This window comes from Conger conger, chromosome 16 (genome assembly GCF_963514075.1).
Source record: "Conger conger chromosome 16, fConCon1.1, whole genome shotgun sequence".
Classification (NCBI taxonomy): Eukaryota; Metazoa; Chordata; class Actinopteri; order Anguilliformes; family Congridae; genus Conger; species Conger conger.
In genome coordinates this window covers 38,717,454-38,738,333 of record NC_083775.1, presented here as the reverse complement: position 1 = coordinate 38,738,333, position 20,880 = coordinate 38,717,454, and the positions used below count along the sequence as shown (strand labels likewise).

The 20,880-nt window shown below is 43.4% G+C and overlaps 1 protein-coding gene across 1 annotated transcript in view; it reads left to right on the top strand.

Moving 5' to 3' along the window:
- The window catches only part of LOC133115312 (BAI1-associated protein 3-like), a 174,910-nt gene that overhangs the window by 113,861 nt on the left and 40,169 nt on the right, over positions 1-20,880 (top strand). Inside the window, exons 15-17 of the mRNA XM_061225163.1 lie at positions 5,352-5,469; positions 10,966-11,090; positions 16,080-16,170. Of these exons, the coding sequence (XP_061081147.1) occupies positions 5,352-5,469; positions 10,966-11,090; positions 16,080-16,170 (334 nt within the window). The remainder of the gene's footprint in view (positions 1-5,351; positions 5,470-10,965; positions 11,091-16,079; positions 16,171-20,880) is intronic.

Genomic DNA, 20,880 nt, shown 5'->3' with positions numbered 1-20,880 from the left:
TGACCATGGTCTGGAAGTAAGCCATGCTTTAATCTTCAATTAAAGCAGTAATGTCATCTAAAGAGAGTCTAATGCTGCGTTCATGTGATATCGGAATTACCAAATTACCACCTTCCGACTGGGAAAAACAGTCAACTTCTCAAATTAAATGCGAGGCAAAAAACATGCGCTCTTTCCGCAGTAGGCTACTCCATGCCCCAAATCCTCTAATAGGCTACAGCAATGTAATGTTTAAAGAGACCAGACATATAGATGTCGGTGTAAGCAGGGTATGCCCTATTTATCGAAAACTCCACTCAAGCATTAATTAATGATGATGAAACTTCACCCATTTTAATGTTGAATCCTGTTGTGTTTTTATATGATAATAATTATAATATTCAATTGGCTTACTCAAATAATTTAACTCAAATCCAAATATAAATGAATGGAATAATAAAATAACAAAGCACGCTTTACAACCGTGTGCTTTCATTTCCACGCACAATACGAACAGCTGAGACTTGTGAAGTTTATTCGGCTCCCACAGAAAAACTGACTTCCAAAAACTGATAAATCCCACATTGGTTGTTTCGTTCGGCTCATGTTTGGTAAATGAGGCCAAGATTTTGGAAATATTCCTCAAGTGATTAAAAGCAACCCGAGAGGTGCTTTTAATATGTGTATCAAATGCAAGATCTGGATCAAAAGGTAGGTATGATCTAAACCTCTGATAGGCATGAGCTAAACCTCTGATAGGTATGATCTAAACCTCTGATAGGTATGATCTAAACCTCTGATAGGTATGAACTAAAGCAAGAGAGAGCCTGTCCACAGAGGCAGAATTATAAAAATAAAATGTAAAAAACTTGTAATAAAGTGCATTTTGAATTTGATCCGATAGGAGATGGGGAGCCAGTTCAGAGAAGCAAGGTTAGGTGTGATGTTTTGGTTTTTTTCACACTCTGAACAAGATCTCTGAACAAGATCAAGCACATAGCCATGACACAATACTTTCCCACATGCACTTTTTCCCTGATGGATAGATAGAGCAAACGGGTAACTGTGGAATGAGATTTTCTGAAATCAGATTGGAATTCATACAGAAGATTGTGTGATGATAAATAACTGTCTATAAGTTCGTGTATGACCCTTTTCTATTACCTTTGATAATAGACACAGGATGGAGACGATGGTTACCATGTTCTTCTTTTCTTCCCTTTTATATAGAGGGGTTACTCTCATCAGTTTGAATTTGTGGGGAAACTTGCCTTGTTCGATGGACAAGTTTGTTCTATGGGTTATGCAGGGAGTGATGACTTCAGTGGCATCTCGTACAAATATGGTGGGAATGTTATCTTACATTAGCATATACAAACTAATAAATTAACCTATTCAATATGGAATAGTGATATTTGTGTTCACAGAGCTAGCAAGCAGATTTGTCTTAGTTATTCACATTTCAATAATCAATGAGGCAGCATTCAATTAATTAAAGAACTAATGTTCGCTAGTATGTATGTAGCCAAATCAAGAAATTATTATTGCTAAGTAACCAAATGAATTCATGGAGACAGGTGTCTTATTGGATTTTTATATGAAACAATTTCTTCTTAATTTCAGTGATGATATGAGCATCAAGTGACAAGTCATTTTTTTCCCTATTCCTTGGCTTTTGCAGGTCCCTTAATTCCAATATTGACACTGCTAAAATTCTATACTTTTTTATCAATCTGAGAAAGCAGGACTTCTTTCTCTGAACTATTTCTTTAGGTATATCTATTATTAGTGTGATTACGAAATAACACACTACTGTTATTCTTTAGCTTTATTTATTAGTGTGATTGCAAAGCAACTCACAATGGTTATTTGAAAGTCAACTTATTATTATTATTATTATTATTATTATTAGTGTAATTGCGATGCAACACACTATTGTTATTAGAAAGTTAACTTTATTAGTGTGATTGCGAAACAGCACACTACTTTTACCCAAAAGTTTTATTTATTATTATTGTTCCACTGTTTCTTTGTCCACTTACTCCTCCCACAGTTTCCAAGATATCGACACCAAGCCAACTGGAAAATTCTGTTTGTTCATAGCTTTTCGTTATTCCCAAATATGTGCTCGAGGAGGCCTGTAGTGTCACAATAGCCACGATAGCAGAGTTCACATACGCTCAGTTTCATGTACATCTGTACACCAGCTTGTAAATGCAAATATTTAAACACCATAGTATTAGCAGTAGTAGCAATAGTCCACAAAATTGCTGTGATTGCACAATAGCCTCTGCGCTCCAGCAGACTCAGTAACCACTTTATTAGGTACATCTGTAAATGAAAGTATTAAACCATAATATTGGCAGTAGTAGCAGTAGTCCACTGATTTGCCGCAATCACTCTGCATTTTCTTGAGGAAATGCACATGTCTAGGTTATTATAAAAAATTCCTCCCACAGTTTGAGATATCAACACCAAACCATCTGGAAAACATCCGGTATGATCCCAAATGGTGTGCTCATTCACACCTTTTCAGTATTCCATTTCTGAGATATTGAAGATTTTCCAGGGAAAAAAGTCACATAGGAATGGAATGGCGGAATGTTCAGTTTCTAGAGTGTGATAAAAACTTTGGACATGTTTACTTACACAGCCATTACTCTCTGAGTCTTTACACTTCATATTTCATACATTGAAATGTTCAAAGTTTCATACTGATTCTTTCGGGTACTACTTACACTTTTTGAATTATGAGCTTTTGTTTGAGAACACACTATGCTCACTTTCTTCACACTCTGCTCTCTCTCTCTCTAATGTACAAAATCTGCAGCTCAGCCAATCCACGTTTGATATGGAAATGAGCTGTGTGCCTGTTGAACCCCGTGTTGTCACAATAGCCACTGCCCTCGAGTTGATTGCGAGGTCATAAGTGACTGTGCTTTATAGATGAAATCACCTCGACTTTGTTCTGGGTGGATATGGTTGAGGAATAGCAGGCAGTATTTTCTGTGTCATTTAACCAAGGTATAAGCACATAAATTTGGAATATAAAAGTTATTAATAAAACTAGTTTTATTCACACGGCTTGCAAAGCAAATTTAATGTTAATGTTAGATGTCAGCAACCCCCTAGCTAGTCAACATCATTAACATGAATATGCAGTGCAAACTAGTGAGCTAGCGTTATTGGAAACCCTATTACTATAATGTTACCACCAAAAAGAGCTAGGTAGCTAACTATTTTTACCACAGGATTGGCAAGGTCAGATTTAATGTTTCATCATTTCATGTTTGTAAAGATATCATCCCAATGTTCCTCTGTAAGGCCTCGGATGAGCATCTGGTGTATTTTACCTAACGTCAGCTGCCCACAATGTTTGTGAAGGACATGAGAAATGCTGTTAGAAGTTCCGGTTTTGTTTTTTGTTTTTTCCCCCATGTTTCTGACACTTTGAAAATCTCTGTGTCAGCTGTCATTCACTTTGCCAAGCACCTGAGGCTGCCCTGTAAACGGAATGTAGGATCTGGGTTATCCTCCCTTTTAAGAATTGGCTCTCCTCAAGGTTGTGTGCTGAGTCCACTGTTGTACTCTCTCTACACCTATGACTGCAGTCCAGCCCACCCAGATAATATCATCGTGAAATTCGCTGATGACACCATGGTGGTTATTTCAGGAGGGGATGAGTCTGCCTACAGAGATGAGATCCTGACATTAACAGTGTGGTGTTCAGTGAACAACCTGGCACTGGACACCACAGAAACAAAGGAAATCTTTGATTTTAGGAAGAACAGTGCAGAGCCCGCCCCTCTCTAGATTAATGGTGAGCGGGTGGAGACGGTCCAAACCTTCAAACTCATCTGTGCTGCAAACACCACAGCAGTTATGAAAAAGGCACAGCAACGACTATACTCCCTGAGGATGCTCAGGAAGAACAAGCTGGTGACCAAGCTGCTGGTGACCTTTTACCTCTCTTCTGTTAGACCCTGCTGGTGGACCACATAACAGTGAGGTAGGCCAGCTGCACTGAAGCAGACAGAAGGGGCGTCAGAGAGTTAGAAACGCAGCACACAAGATCATCGGCTGCCCTCTTCCATCCCTGATGGACATCTATAACTCCCGCTGCCTCAGTAGGGGAAAGAACATTGTGAAGGACAGCACTCTGGCTTTTACCTGTTTGACCTGCTGCCCTCAGGGAGGCACTGCAGGTACATCAGAGCAAGGACAAACAGATTCAAGGACAGTTTCTTCCCCCCAACATACACAATGTTCAGTGTGCATCATCCCCCTGTCCTTTTTCCCTTCTACTTGTGCATATAATTTATAAACAGCGCAATATATTCATATTTTCATATTTATATTTATAGATGCCTATTTATATTTATAGGTACCTGCAATACTTTACTGGTATGAATGTTGTTTGTCACTGAGTGTTGTTGCTGTAAGGTGAAGCTCATTTTAATCTTGTTGTACACTGTATAATGACATAAAGGCTTTCTATTCTATTCTATTCTATTCTAGCATCCATCTAGCAACACCTTAGCAACCACCTAGCAACAACCTAGCAGCCATCTAGCAACCGCCTAGCAGCACCCTAGGAACCACCTACCAAAGACCAGGCGTACCATACTATTAGTATTAGTAGCCCCCGAGTCCACCAATTTGCCAGTCCTGTGATGGACTGGCGACCTGTCCAGGGTGTATTCCTGCCTTTCGCCTAATGTATGCTGGGATAGGCGCCAGCCCCCCTGCGATCCTGTTTCAGGATAAGTGGGTTAAGATAATGGATGGATGGATGGAACTTCATTATTACTATTATTATTATGCCATATTTTTCACGGCCTGCTCCTACCACAGTTTTCAAACTACCAACACCAAAGCATGCCTGGCACGATCTCCAATGGTGTGCTTGTTCAGCTTTTTGATATTCCCAGTAATTTCCAATGAATGGCAGGATGTTCAGTTTCTACAGTGGTCACAGTTAGAATTAATATTTTGTGTTTGTGTGCTCATGGAAACTTTTAATATCACAATAGCCTCTGCCTTCTAGCAGAGTTTACATGCACTCAGTGACCACCTGTTTTTTGATGGCAGCAGCATAACTTAGAAAACATTTTACTGAAAAAGGACTGTTGAAATGGCCTTATTGCTAAAACTGTACTAGTAAATACCAGTAACATGGAAAGAAACTGCCTGCCAGATAAAGATACGTTCATTGTAAACCTGCAGCATTTTAGGCTGCCTACGGTTTGTTGTGGAGCACTGTTTTGGTGGATTCCTGAACAAAGCTATTGCTAAAAAGTCTCAGTTAATCCAGGACACCCTTCTAACTGTGTTTAATTAGCGTGTGTCTGGTGTCTGCCCCCTGTTTGCAGACGATGGTGCTGCTACAGCAACCACCACCGGGCCCAGAGACTGTGCTACTCCTTCCTGCTGCAGCTCCTGGGCACTGTCGAGGAGCAGTGGGACCCCCAGGCCGTGAGAGGAGAACTGGTGTGCCTCCTCCTCGATCACTTCTCCGCAACATCCCCCTCTCCACATCCCCCTCTTCCCTAACCCAAATGAACATCCCACTCTCTACGAACTGGATTCAAAATAGTCGTTTTTTTTATCGCAGGTGCCATGTAATGCTTATGGCAGTTGTGAAGTTCTGTAAAATTCTGTGTTGTCTGTGTGTATGTGTGTGTGTGTGTTTGTGTGTAGGAGGACATGCTGGCGGATAGTTTCAGACTGCTTTTCTGTGTTATGTGTGTTTGTGTAGGTGGGCAGGTTGGCGGATAGTTTCAGACTGTAGTTCTGTGTCTGTGTGTGTTTGTGTGTGGAGGAGGACAAGCTGTCAGATAGTTTCAGAATATTTCCCGTGTGTGCGTGTGTCGGAGGACAGGCTGGCTGATAGTTTCAGACTGTAGTTTTTTGTTGTGTGTGTGTGTCGGAGGATTGGCTGGCGGATGGTTTCAGACTGTAGTTCTGTGTTATGTGTGTGTGGAGGAGGACAAGCTGTCAGATAGTTTCAGACTATTTCTCTTGTGTGTGTGTGTAGGAGTGTAGGAGGACTGGCTAGTGGAGAGTTTCAGACTGTAGTTCTCTATTATGTTTGTGTGAAGGAGGACAGGCTGGCGGATAGTTTCAGATTGTATTTCTGTGTTTGTGTGTGTGTGTGTGTGTTGGAGGAAAGGCTGGTGGATAGTTTCAGACTGCTTTTCTGTGTTGTGTGTGTATGTGTTTGTGTGTGTGTGTTGGAGGAAAGGCTGGTGGATAGTTTCAGACTGTAGTTCTGTGTTGTGTGTCTTTGTGTAGGTGGGCATGTTGGCGGATAGTTTCAGACTGTAATTCTCTGGTGTGTGTGTGTAGGAAGACAGTCTGGTGGATTGTTTCAGACTGTAATTCTGTGTTATGTGTGTGTATGTTTAGGGGGACAAGCTGACTGATAGTTTCAAACTGTATTTCTCCGTTATGTGTGTGTGTGTGTGTGTGTGTGGAGGAGGACAAGCTGTCGGATAATTATATTTCTGTGATAAGTATATTTCTGTGTTTGTTTGTTTGTGTGTGTGTGTGTTTGTAGGTGGACAGGCTGTTCTATAGTTTCAGACTTTAGTTCTGTGTTGTGCGTGTGTGTACAAGGATTGGCTGGCGGATGGTTTCAGATTTTAATTCTGTGTTATGTGTGTGTGTGTGTGTGTCTGTGTAGGAAGACAGTCTGGCGGATGGTTTCAGACTATATTTTTCTGTTGTGTGTGGAGAGGCTGGCGGATAGTTTCAGACTTTAGTTTTGTGTTATGTCTGTGTGTGTGTGTGTAGGAGGATTGGCTGGCGGATGGTTTCAGACTGTAGTTCTGTTTTATGTGTGTGTGGAGGAGGACAAGCTGTCAGATAGTTTCAGACTGTATTTCTGTGTTTCTGTGTGTGTGTGTTTGTAGGTGGACAGGCTGTGATATAGTTTCAGACTTTAGTTCTGTGTGTATGTGTGTGTGTGTGTGTAGGAGAAGAGACTGGAGGATAGTTTCAGACTGTAATTCTCTTTCTTGTGTCTGTGTATATGAGTACAGACTGGCGGATAATTTCAGACTGTAGTTTTGTGTTATGTATGTTTGTGAGTGTGTAGGAGGACAGGCTGGCGGATAGTTTCAGATTGTATTTCTGTGTTTGTGTGTGTGTGTGTGTGTTGGAGGAAAGGCTGGTGGATAGTTTCAGACTGCTTTTCTGTGTTGTGTGTGTATGCGTTTGTGTGTGTGTGTGTACGGGGACAGGCTGGTGGATAGTTTCAGACTGTAGTTCTGTGTTGTGTGTCTTTGTGTAGGTGGGCATGTTGGCGGATAGTTTCACACTGTAATTCTCTGGTGTGTGTGTGTAGGAAGACAGTCTGGTGGATTGTTTCAGACTGTAATTATGTGTTATGTGTGTGTGTGTTTAGGGGGACAAGCTGACTGATAGTTTCAAACTGTATTTCTCCGTTATGTGTGTGTGTGGAGGAGGACAAGCTGTCGGATAATTATATTTCTGTGATAAGTATATTTCTGTGTTTGTTTGTTTGTGTGTTGTGGCGACCCGCTGGTAGAGAGAGAGGGAGAGAGAGTAAAAATGGGTGAAAATACGTCTTTATTTTCCCCACGTGCCTTCAGGGCACTTCACAAGTCCAGCACCGACACGTGCTTTCTTTTCATGCGCAAAACCATAAAAGAAAAGAAACAAAAAAAATATAAGTGTCCACAAAATTAGGAACTCCACTGTCGGGAAAACTTCTAAAAAAACCCGGTATTCAATTAGCCGTGTTCGTCCGCCTTGAATCCGCCGGTGGTTCGCTCTGTCCCGGCGGTGCCCTGGCCGCTGAAGCCGTCCTTCCTCGCCTAGTCGCCCGCCTTTGATGCCGTCTAGGCTCCGAGAGAGAGAGAGAGAGAGAGGTTAGCGAGCGCGTTGTTTTAATTGTCGGCTCACGTGAATCCGCGACTTTTAAGGGTTCGTCCGTGGGGGTTTCCTCCGCGTGCATGGGCTCTCTCGCCGTAAGTTAGCTCTGGCTCCGGATCTCTCCTCCTCCGTCATGAGCCCCGGGTTGCGTTTTTCGGCTCCTTTTGTAGACGCCGCCTCTCCTTTCCGCACTCGTGTCAGCTGTTCCTGCTTAATTCAAATTGTTCCTTCACGTGCGGAATGCGGCCGCACCCGTCTCGCCCCGGGGGTTGCTGGCCATGGTGCTGATTCTCCTCCCAGTCTCTCTCCAAGGTGCCGTTCACTTAGATAGGACAGGGGAAAATATTCAGAGTGAATCAGCATCCCCAACTCTTGGCGCCGGCGCACGGGCCGTTCCACCCCAGTGGTGTACCGATCCCTGGTCGGGCCACCACAGTGTGTGTGTGTGTGTTTGTAGGTGGACAGGCTGTTGTATAGTTTCAGACTTTAGTTCTGTGTTGTGCGTGTGTGTACGAGGATTGGCTGGCGGATGGTTTCAGATTTTAATTCTGTGTTATGTGTGTGTGTGTGTGTGTCTGTGTAGGAAGACAGTCTGGCGGATGGTTTCAGACTATATTTTTCTGTTGTGTGTGGAGAGGCTGGCGGATAGTTTCAGACTTTAGTTTTGTGTTATGTCTGTGTGTGTGTGTGTAGGAGGATTGGCTGGCGGATGGTTTCAGACTGTATTTCTGTGTTTCTGTGTGTGTGTGTTTGTAGGTGGACAGGCTGTGAAATAGTTTCAGACTTTAGTTCTGTGTGTATATGTGTGTGTGTGTGTAGGAGAAGAGGCTGGAGGATAGTTTCAGACTGTAATTCTCTTTCTTGTGTCTGTGTATATGAGTACAGACTGACGGATAATTTCAGACTGTAGTTTTGTGTTATGTATGTTTGTGAGCGTGTAGGAGGACAGGCTGGTGGATAGTTTCAAGACTAGTTCTGTGTTATGTGTTTGTGTGTGTGTGTGTAGGACAGGCTGGCAGATATTTTAAGACTGTAGTTCTGTGTGTGTGTGTGTGTGTGTAGGAGGACAGGATGGCGGATAGTCTTTGTGTGTTTGAGTACTGACTGCCGGATAATTTAAGACTGTAGTTCTTTGTTGTGTTTGTGTGTTGGCTTGGCTAGCGGATAGTTTCAGACCGTGTTTCTCTATTGTGTGTGTTTGTAGGAGGACAGGCTAGTGGATAGTTTCAGACTGTTGTTCTATGTTGTGTGTGTGTGTAGGGGGACTGGCTGTCAGATAGTTTCAGACTGTGTTTCTCTGTTGGGCTTGCGTTTGTGTGTAGGTAAACAGGCTGGCGGATAGCTTCAGACTCTATTTCTCCGTTTGTGTGTTTGTACATTTGTGTTGGAGGACAGGCTGGCAGATCGATTCAGACTGTGGTTTTGTGTGTGTGTGTGTGTGTGTGTGTGTGTGTGTGTGTGTGTGTATGTGTGTGTGTGTGTGTAGGAGAAGAGGCTGGAGGATAGTTTCAGACTGTAATTCTCTTTCTTGTGTCTGTGTATATGAGTACAGACTGGCGGATAATTTCAGACTGTAGTTTTGTGTTATGTATGTTTGTGAGCGTGTAGGAGGACAGGCTGGTGGATAGTTTCAAGACTAGTTCTGTGTTATGTGTTTGTGTGTGTGTGTGTGTGTGTAGGACAGGCTGGCAGATATTTTAAGACTGTAGTTCTGTGTGTGTGTGTGTGTGTGTGTGTGTAGGAGGACAGGATGGCGGATAGTCTTTGTGTGTTTGAGTACTGACTGCCGGATAATTTAAGACTGTAGTTCTTTGTTGTGTTTGTGTGTTGGCTTGGCTAGCGGATAGTTTCAGACCGTGTTTCTCTATTGTGTGTGTTTGTAGGAGGACAGGCTAGTGGATAGTTTCAGACTGTTGTTCTATGTTGTGTGTGTGTGTAGGGGGACTGGCTGTCAGATAGTTTCAGACTGTGTTTCTCTGTTGGGCTTGCGTTTGTGTGTAGGTAAACAGGCTGGCGGATAGCTTCAGACTCTATTTCTCCGTTTGTGTGTTTGTACATTTGTGTTGGAGGACAGGCTGGCAGATCGATTCAGACTGTGGTTTTGTGTGTGTGTGTGTGTGTGTGTGTGTGTGTGTATGTGTGTGTGTGTGTGTGTTGGAATGGCTGGCGGATAGTTTAAGACTTTAAGACTTTGGTTGTCCATCTGTTTCTTTGGTTTTGATTATTTGCCAGTTTTTTGTACTCCAATTTTTGCCTCAGCCCTTTTGTACAAAGGAAACCTTCTGATTCCCTGGATTTTGATCTTTTGCTTTCTGTTTTAGGCATTGTCTGTGGATCTCTTGGCTTTGAACTTAGACTTATTAAGCAACATTTTTTGGATTTGTGTGTAAGAGGACAGGCTGGTGGAGAGTTTCAGACTGTAGTTGTGTATGTGTGTGTGTTGTATCACAGACTGGCAGATAGTTTCAGACTGTAGTTCTCTGTTTTATAGGTTTTTGTGTAGGAGGATTGGCTGGCAGTGTTAGACTATAGTTATCTGTTGTGTGTGTGTAGGACAGGCTTGCGGATAGTTTCAGACTGTTGTTCTATATCGTGTGTAGGAAGACAGGCTGGTAGTTTCAGACTGTAGTTCTTTGTTGTTTTGTTTGTGTGTAGGAGGATGGGCTGGCAGACAGAGACAGACTGTATTTTTCTGTTGTATGTTTGTGTGTGTATGTAGGAGGATAGGCTGGTGGATAGTTTCAGATTGTATTTCTCTGTTGTATGTGTGTTATTGTATATGCTGACATATAGTTTCAGACTGTAGTTCTGTGTTATGTGTGGGTTTGCATGTGTGTAGGAGGACAGGCTCACATATATTTTCAGACTAATTCTGTGTTATGTGTATGTGTGCTTGTTTGTTGGAGGACAGGCTGGAGGGGTTTTAGACTGTAGTTCCATGTTGTGTTTCTGTGTGTGTTTGTAGGTGCTCAGGCTGGATGATCATTTCAGACTAATTCTATGTTTTATGTGTGTGTATGGGAGGTCAACGTGGCGGATAGTTTCAGGCTTTACTTCTCTTGTGTGTGTGTGTGTGTGTATGTGTAGGAGGACAAGCTGGCGGACAGTTTCAGACTACACACAGAGTACTGCTTCTCCCTGCTGAGGAGCCTGCGGAAGGTGTTTCCCTGCTCCATCCCCACTGCCATCATTCGCTGCCAGCTCATGCTGAGGTGAGCTAGCCCCGGCCCACAGGAGGTACAGTTACGCCTTTCCCACCTGGTTAGCCTTTAACATCAGGTTACCCTTTACAGCCAGTTTAGCCTTTACTTAATTTTTTGCTTTAGCCTTAATGTTTTTACACATTACTGCACGTATTCCAGCTTCAGAACATAAAGGCTCTGTCCAAAATAGCATCCTGACTATGGTGTCCTCAAAATATCTACTAACATACTGGCTACTTATTTTAGCTTGCAATGTGGTAAAGTATTTCCCTAGTTCACTGAGTGTATTTAGAAACAGACTTAAGGAAGTTAAGCATACTTTTTTAGGTGGTCCCACAGAGAGGAATAGGCAGAGCCACACTTCCACACTTCCAGAGCAGCCTTGGAAAATTGTATGGAGGATAGTCAGCAGTATGTTTATTAGGTGTTAGATTTCGGTGTTTTCAAGATGTAACTGAGCTAAAAAGTTGACACGCAAGTTCTGCTCCTATTCAAATGCATATCCCCACAATCACCCTGTTTTCCCCCACTCTATTTACATTTCCTTTCCTGGCGTTGATTTGAGGTCTAGGTGCCGACAACCATTTGTCTGCACAACCATTTGGCCTAACCAGGAAACCTGTCACTAGACATTATCATATCTAAAGGAGTGTTTTGTCACCATGGATGAAGCACTTCCTTTCAGATACTGATATAAACTCTGTCATTCTCAGTAAGGATTGTGTAAGATTGGTGAAAGCGCAGGAGAACGTACACACTACCTGGAACCACGAATAAAGAGCTGAAACTTGTCTTACACCCTCGAATTTCGAGTAACGACTCTTTCTTTCCTGAAACGCGATTTGAAGTACAAGCAGCGAAACAGTTATAGTATTGAAGAAGAAACAAGAAGTTCTTCAGAGGCGACATTGGCTCAGGCGGTAAGAGCAGTCGTTTGGTAGTTGGAGGGTTGCTGATTCGATCCCACCCTGGGTGTGTTGTAGTGTCTCTGAGCAAGACACCTAACCCCTAAAGGCTCCTGACAAACTGGTTGGTGCCTTGCATGGCAGCCAATCACCGTTGGTGTGTGAGTGTGGAGTGTATGAATGGGTGAAAGAGAGGCATCAATTGTTCAGCGCTAAAGGGGCTATAAAGGGGCTATATGAATATCAACCATTTACCGTTTAGACAGTACACATTTTGATTGTGCAGTGGGTCCTGGGTTCCTCCTGGTGCAGGACAATGCCTGGCCTCATGTGGCCAGAGTGTGTAGGCAGTTTCTGGATGAGGAAGGCATTGATGCCCTTGTCTGGCCCTCACGTTCCCCTGACCTAAATCCAATTGAGCACCTATGGGACGTTATGTATCGGTGCATCTGACACCGCCAAGTACCACCACAGACTGTCCAGGGGCTCACTGATGCCCTGATCCAGGTCTGGGAGGAGATCCCCCAGGACACCATCCATCGACTCATCAGGAGCATGCCCAGACGTTGTCGGGAGTGGGTACAGGTACACGGAGGCCATACACACTGCTTAGTCACATTATGAGTTGCCATGATAAAATTTGCACAAGTAGGATCAGCCTGTGATTTCAATTTTTTACTTCGATTTTTGGTGTGATTTTGAATCCAGCCCTCAATGGGTTGATGATTTTGGTTTCCTTTGACCATTGTTATGTCATTTTGTTCTCAACGAATTATACAATGTACATCAGTAGATTTTCAACTTGAATAAATCGTTCATCAAGATCTGATATGTCCCTTAAGTGTTCCATTAATTTTTTTGAGCAGTGTATGTAGTAGAAAACACAATCTGTTCATCCGATTGTGCAAAAAGCTCAAATCTCCTTCTGATATATCGGTGCATCCATAATTAAAGATGCCCAGCAGACTAAGTTCCTGTGCTGAGTAATTTCCTGTGTAACTGTGAACTCTGACCCTGTGATCTCTCCACAGTCTACCTCATTCTTCATCAATCTCTGGTGCAGCATGCTGTAGTATGCTGGTGCTCTTACCAATGTGCAAACATTAAACGTACAGAGTAGAAATACACAGAATGGCAAAGATTCTGCCATTCATCAGCTCCAGAAAGATCAAAGATGATCTACAATTACCTGTAAGCGTTTGATCGAAGCTAAGCTATCAGCAAGAAGCCCCCATAAAGCACCTTTGTTGAAAAAATGGCATGTGCAGAATCGGTAAAAATTTTCGGATTGGAAACCCGACGAGAGCCTTGGCACTGACGAGCGTGCAAAAATCCTTCCAGAATTGACTGGAGAACTGAGGGCCTCGGCCGAGGTCACCTCCAGGGGCAGGCTGTGCAGACGAAAGACGTGCAGGAACAAGAGTTTCCTTTATGGAGGGAAGCTTGGGTACGGCGATAAAGGACAAACTTGGAGAACCGGTCTACCACCTTCAGGACCACAGACATTCCTTTAACAATGGGTAGACCAGTAACAAAGTCCAGGGCCATGTGGGAGCAAGGGTGACGTGGAACAGACAGAGGCTGGAGGAGTCCCTGGGGTCGTTGGTTACTGGACTTCCCCCGGAAACACTCGGGACAGGCGGCAACGAATTTGGCAAGAAGCAGCGGCCTAGAGGAGCCAGCATACAGCTGACCCCAGGGTGACAGGCAAGGAGAGACAAGTGAGCCCACTCCAGAACTTATGGACGAACCATTTGGGAAAGAAGAGCAGTTGATGGGAGTGTCGTCCGGGACAGGACAGCCCCTCAGGGCTTCCTTCACTTTGCCGATGATGTCAAGCAGTGTGGCGGCCAGGGTATTCGGAGGCAGAGTGGTGGCAGGCTCTTTGGTGACTTTGGGAGGTGAGTGCAGACAGGAGAGTGCATTGGGCTTTACATAGGTCAGGGTAGGTCAGGGTAAAGTTAAAATGGTTAAAGAAGAGGGACCACCAGGCCTGGCAGGGAGTGAGTCTTTTGGCCAAACTCAGGTATTCCAGGTTGCGGTGGTCGGTCCAGATGACAAATGGAATGGCAGCTCCTTCCAAAAGGTGGCACCACTCCTCAAATGCCAGTTTCACTGCCAGCAGCTCCCGGTCGCCAATGCTGTAGTTCCTTTTGTTGGGCAAGAGAAGAAGGCACAGCGATGGACCTTGTTGTCCAGGGATCATTGGGAAAGTACCGCTCCAACTCCTGTATCGGAGGCATCCACCTCAAGGATGAACTGTTTCTCTGGATCAGGCATGATTAGGACAGGGGTAGAGGAAAAGTGCTTCTTCAGCTCAAGAAAGGTGGTGTTAGCCTTGGGGGTCCAGTCAAAGGTGACCTTGCTGGAGGTCAGGGCAGTCAAGGGAGCAGCAACAGAACTGTAATTACAGACGAACCTCCGGTAGAAGTTGGCAAAGCTCAGGAAGCGTTGAAGCTCCTTACGGTTGGTGTAAGGCGACCAATCAGCTACAGTGGAGGTCTTTTCAGGGTCCATCTCGATCTGCCCCTGGAGATGACAAAGCCAAGGAATTGAACAGTGGAGCAGTGGAACTCGCATTTCTCAGCTCTGATAAAGAGCCGGTTCTCTAGGAGATATCAGAGGACTTGACAGACATGACGGACATGTTCCTCCAGGGAGGCGGAGAAGATGAGGATGTCATCCAGATAAACAAACACAGTCTTAGATAGCATGTCCCGGAGGACATCGTTGATGAGGTTCTGGAAGATGGCCAGAGCGTTGGTGAGCCCAAAAGGCATGACGAGATATTCATAATGGCCACTGGGGGTGTTAAAGGCTGTCTTCTACTCGTCTCCTTCCCGGATACAGACCAGATGTTAGGCGTTGCGAAGGTAAAGCTTGGTAAAGTATTGGCAGTTTTGCAGGGAGGAGAATGCAGATGAGATGAGCAGAATGAGGTAGTGGTTGTTGACGGTGATGTTGTTCCTGGTAGTCTAAACAGGGACGTAGGGACTTATCCTTCTTCTGTACAAAAAAGAAGCCAGCTGGAGAGGAACAAATCAGACCAGCAACCAGGGACTCGTTAAGGTATTTCTCCATAGATTGGATCTCAGGAGCAGACAAGGATAACAGGCGCCCCCTAGGGGGAGTGGAGGTCTATGGCACAGTTATAGGACCAGTGTGGAGGCAGAGAGCCGGTTTGTGACTTGCTAAACACCCATCCAATGTCATGGTAGACAGGCGGGATGGAGGACAGGTCAGGAGGGCTCTCAGGGATGACGGGACAGGATTCAGGCTGGCTGGAGGCGGACAGGAGACAGGATTGGCGGCAGTTGGGGCTCCAGCCCGTGATGGTTCCCTGGACCAGGAACAAGAGGAGACTTCATGAAATAGAAGGCGTTTTCCTCCTAGTGGTTGCCGGAGATCTGTAGCCAAATAGGGGAGGTGATGGCATCGACTGTGGCTGGGGGGGGCCAGAGAGTGCATTGGTGTGCAGAGCCTCGTGGGAAGTGGGAACTCCCAGCCGACGGACCAGACTAGGACAGATAAAGTTGCTGTCTGCCCCGGAGTTGATCAGGACTCACTCCTCGTGCCGAACGCCCTTCAAATCTGAACAAAAGGGTAAATCCAGAGACAGAGGTCTAAAACAAAACAGGTCAAAACAGTCAATCAGAAATAAACGCTGGAAAGTAAGGTCAAGACACATAACAATCTGGTAGTGAGTTAGACAAGCAGGGGTTTAAATACACAGATAACAAGAGTGAAATAATAATCAGGAGTGGAGAGACAATCGAGAAACACAGGTGAAACAAATGAATGAAGTGACTGAACTGACAGATAGACTATGGTGTACATAGGGTAACAAAACACGGACATACTAACCACTTGAGACAACGAAAAACACAGAACCTGAAAATGTAGAAATTGGGTTTGATGGTCTAATGTTAGATGTAGTATACCTGAGATAAATGTGCAACCATGAAGTGATTACAAAATAATGATAACTAAGCCTTTTCTGAACACGTTTTATTAAAAATCAAAAGCTGCAGCTCAAAGTGATTTGATGGTGTAGGATTGGGGGTTGGGCTCATGTTCTCATCTCTGTCTGAAGGGGCCTGGGACTCATCCACTCCATGCAGGTGTTTCGGTCCATCTGTCCCCTCCACAGCCAGCTGAATGTGGAACTGTCCTCTGTGATAAAGGTACAGCATTATAATGAAATACTATGATACGTTACTCTCAGTCTGTGTGTGTGTGTGTATATGTGCATGCATGTGTGTATTACTCCGTCTTTGTGTATGTGTGTGAGGTTGGAACGGGGCGGAGAGCCAGACGCGACTGAGGGAAATAACCCTTCCACTAAATCCTGGGAGGGAGCAGACAGAGCTACCCAGAATAAAAATAATAAGGGCTTCTCCCGGAACAGAGGGAGGAACTAATCCAAATTCGATTTTTAAAACGCAAATAGAAATGAAGCCCAAAACGGCCCTTCGAAAACCGGGGCGAAACCCAACCAAAAACAAGTGCTAAAATGCTTTGCACTCACGGTCGCAGACCGATGAAGAAAATAAAGTACAACCTAGCAGGAAAAGGCTAGGCATGAAAATAAAACCATGAGGCGCAGCTCAGGACAAAAATTCAAACCAAATTACATACCAGGGACAACGTCCCCAATCCCTGACTCACACGAGTCCAAAAGAAAAGAAAAACCAGAACCCTAGAGGAAGGCGTGAGTGAACACAACACCACCTGCTACACGCCTTCCTTACCTTTAAACTTTTCTTTTAACTGATTAGAGAAACCAGTACCAGCACCGTACCGGACTCGTAGATTCACAGAGTCTGCCTGGTGCATTACCGGCTTAGTGCAACTGCAAGTTTGACACCAAAGCGTTGGTAGACTGTCAGCACAGCCTTTAAATACCCTGAGCCAGCACCTAGTAATTAACGAGGCACAGGTGCAGCCAATGAAGCCCCTGCCCTCTGGTAGCCTCAATCAGCAATTACCTCCTAACAATGACAACGTGTGTGTGAGTGCATGTTACTCTCAGTCTGTGTGTGTGTGTGAGAGTGCCTGTTACTCTCAGTCTGTGTGTGTGAGAGTGCCTGTTACTCTCAGTCTGTGTGTGTGTGTATGCATGTGTGTAATACTGTCAACCTGTGCGTGTGTAATACTCTAAGCCTGTGTGTATATGTGTGTAATACTCTAAGCCTGTGTGAAAGTAAGTGTATTACTCTCAGTCTGTGTGTTTGTGTGAGTAATACTCTCAACCTGTGTGTATGTGTGTGTAATACTCTCAGCCTGTGTGTATATATGTATGTAATAATCTAAGCCTGTGTGTGTGTATCACTCTCAGCCTGTGTGTATGTGTGTGTAATACTCTCAACCTGTGTGTATATATGTATGTAATAATCTAAGCTTGTGTGTGTGTATCACTCTCAGCCTATGTGTATGTGTGTGTATTACTCTCAGTCTACGTGTGTATTACTCTAAGCCTTTTTGTATGTGTTCGTGGATGCCCCCTGCTCCATTTTAACATTTTCCCCTTTTGCCTTCCAACAGGCCGCTCCACAAGCGGCACCTGGAGCTTGTTTAATTCTGGGTTAAAGGAGTGTTGCTGCTTGGGGGGCAGTAAATCTCAAAACTGTTGTAGGACAGATGTCTGGTTTTGCACCCTCAACATTGCTACACTGACTTCATTGAACTCAGACAGATCATTCATATCCTATTGTAACTTATTTTAAATAAATAATCACATTTTCCTATTAAAACGAGCTAGTCATAACAGGAAATTGGGGGTTAGTCCGGGATTTGCATGGGTTTTAATCCACATCCCCTTTGCTTATTTAGTTGGCTGTTAGCCTATTTTTGTTTAGCGACCGTAAAATGTCGGATATTTGACTTCCTACATCCAGGAATGTGATTCAGTACATGGGAAGTAGTGTTGTTTAGTTGGCAATTACGTTAAGGAAGCAGTTTGTTGCTTGATTTACCTGTCGCAGGAGACACCTTAACATTTGTTGCATTGCACGTCCTGGTTTAGGAGGAAAATATCAAGTGGAAAAACTCTTCTAACTATATTTGCTTAATTTGGAACACTTGCACATTGGGTGTGAGAATTAAAAGTCGGTTTGTGTGCTGTAAGCCTTGTGTCGTCTGTCCAGAAAAAAAGAGGCTTACCTTCAATTCAAATTCTCATTCTTCTGTTTATGCGCTGTAATAACGGATTGAAGACGCATGATGGTCCTGTGTGTTGACATGCAAATTGTTTTGGAGCTGTGTTTATAAACCCCTGTTAGGTTGTAGTGTTAACAGCATTTGTCCTGGGTTCACTTCCATAGTGTGGAACAGTTTATCAATTGAACTGTGCGACACACTATTGGGTTATGTGATTAAATTGTCCCGCTGCAATGTTACCCGAAGACTAGGGTAGAGCAAAATAGTTTGATTACTAGCATTTTAGTTTTGGGGTTGTTCCTTTTGCTTTGTCTTCAGCACACTGCAGGTTGCTCCTCAGTCTTTCATACTTGTCCAAGTACTGCGTATAAAAGGAGATTACGAAGTTTGTTTTGGTACGGTATTTCAACAATAAAAAAATAAACCATGGTTTTACTTAGTTTGTCAAACTGTCACAATGCTGATGATCTTCACGTAATTGAAAGCGAGAAGGTAAAAACGTTTTTGAGGGAACCCGCTAATAATATTTTTCTGTCCTTTAATGTGACAGCTTGTGGTGTATTGGGATGGTGATCCCCAAGGGCTGAGAAAAGCGGAGTTGCAGCACCTGGTACAGCAATTAGCCATTTATAATGATGTTCCATTTGAGGCTGTAGATTTACCGTTTGATGGTGTGGGTCCACCCTGTCAGTTCATTCACTATTCATTAGTTTTACCTGTGTTTCACTTCCTGATTGTTTCCCACACCTGATTGCTTTTCCCGCTCATTTCCTGTATTATTTAAACCCCTCAGTTTGTATGTCTCATCGCCAGATTGTTATGTGTTTATTCCATACCTTCCAGTGCTTTTGGCTTGATCTTTGTTACAAACGGTTTCGCCCCGATTTCCGAACCGTAGCTTTTCAACCATTTTCTGACCTCAACTTTTTATAACGAACTGCATGATCCTTGTTGCATCTGTTTGATGGCTTTTGACCCTCGCCTGTTTCACCTGCTACCAGAAAATAAAAACTTTATTTACAAAGAAATTCCCGTCGTGGTCTCACTTCTGGATCTCCTGCTCTGAGTGCCTGATAGATGGTACAGACATTCAGTCCAGTGACAAAAGCTGGGAACTGGCATTACGTGAAATTACGTTAAAAGAACGCAGCCTTGAAGATGGCCGCGTTTTGCAGCTGTAAATTTGGCAATGGAACGGGATGAATTGCTTGAGCGACATCAATCATGTGCAACTTTGTTGGCAAGGCCAGACTTGGATATTGCATTGAGTGGTTCCATGTTAATGGAGGATGGTTCAATCTCATGTGGCCTGTCTATGCCTGACCTCACACGCAACTTGCACTTGCTCCCCAAATTTAGTGAGAAGGACCCTGATACTTTCTTTGTCCTGTTTAAATGGTTGGCTACATCTCGTAGGTGGTAATAATGCTGCAGTCTGTACTGACTGGCAAGGCCCAAGAGGCTTACTGTGCTCTTTCCCCAGAACAGATTCAGTCATATTCTGCTGTAAAAGCTACTATCCTCAAAGCCTATGAGCTTGTTCCAGAAGCTTACCGTCAAACGTTTCGCAGTTGGTAGCGGATTTTGCATGAGAATTATTGCTCTAGTTTCTACATTGGCGTACTGCCACGGGTGCTGACACTTCCGATTCTGCCCATTATATCTTATATTCATATTCCCAACAATAGCAACAGAAGGCTACACGCAAGTCGGAATATAGATAATCTAAGGAATTTAGTGAAGATTTTAGTAAAACCCATCACCCATAGAAAGTCAGTCATGAATATTAACACATCTCTCACAAACAAGAGCTTCTTAATTTATGATCTTATTTTAGAAAAGAAGTTGCATTCTTTATTGTCAAGAATGACGATACTCTAACCCTTGTTGAAACGTGTCCACCTAATTTCAAGTTATTTCAATCAATAAGACAGGATAAAAGGGGCGGTGTATTGTATCTTTTCTGATCAGTTTCGTTGCTCTGAGATTAATCTGGGTAAATTCTCATCTTTTTAATACCACGCTATTGTGTTGAAAGCTGATTCAAATGTGCTTATTTTAATAATATACAGACCACCCAAAAATCCTCAGTATTTCATCCTGAATTCTCCAAGCTTTTGTCCACTATTCTCACTAATTATGGCCGAATAATCCTTAGTGGAGATATGAATATTCATATAAATAACAGCAATGACTCATGGGCTATGGAGTTTGTGAATCTCTTAGAGAACCTAGGACTAACGCAACATGTCACTGAAGCTACCCACCAATTGGGCAACACTCTCGATTTGGTAATATCACATGCGATAAAGATTAAGAATGTTATCTAGTATCTGACATTACTGTCTCCGATCATTCATGTGTATTCTTTGATGCCATGTTAAGTACACCTTGCAACAAAAGAAAATGTATAACTCAAAAAAGGTATCTGGATACCACTGCGGAAACAAAATGCTCTGATCTTAAAAACTCATTTGACCCATGTATTGACATGTATTGAACAGTTCTCGATAAAATAAATGGTTGACACTTTCAATAATAATTTGATAAGAGCACTAGACACTGTTGTGACAGTTAACTAAATAGAGGCTAAAAACAAAAAAAATATTGCCATGGTTAAATAACACTATGCGAGATCTTAAGAGAATATATAGAGCAGCGGAACGGAAATGGAGAAAAACGGAACTGGAGATTCATCGTAGTATTTTTAAGGAGCCCATTATATAACGTATAAT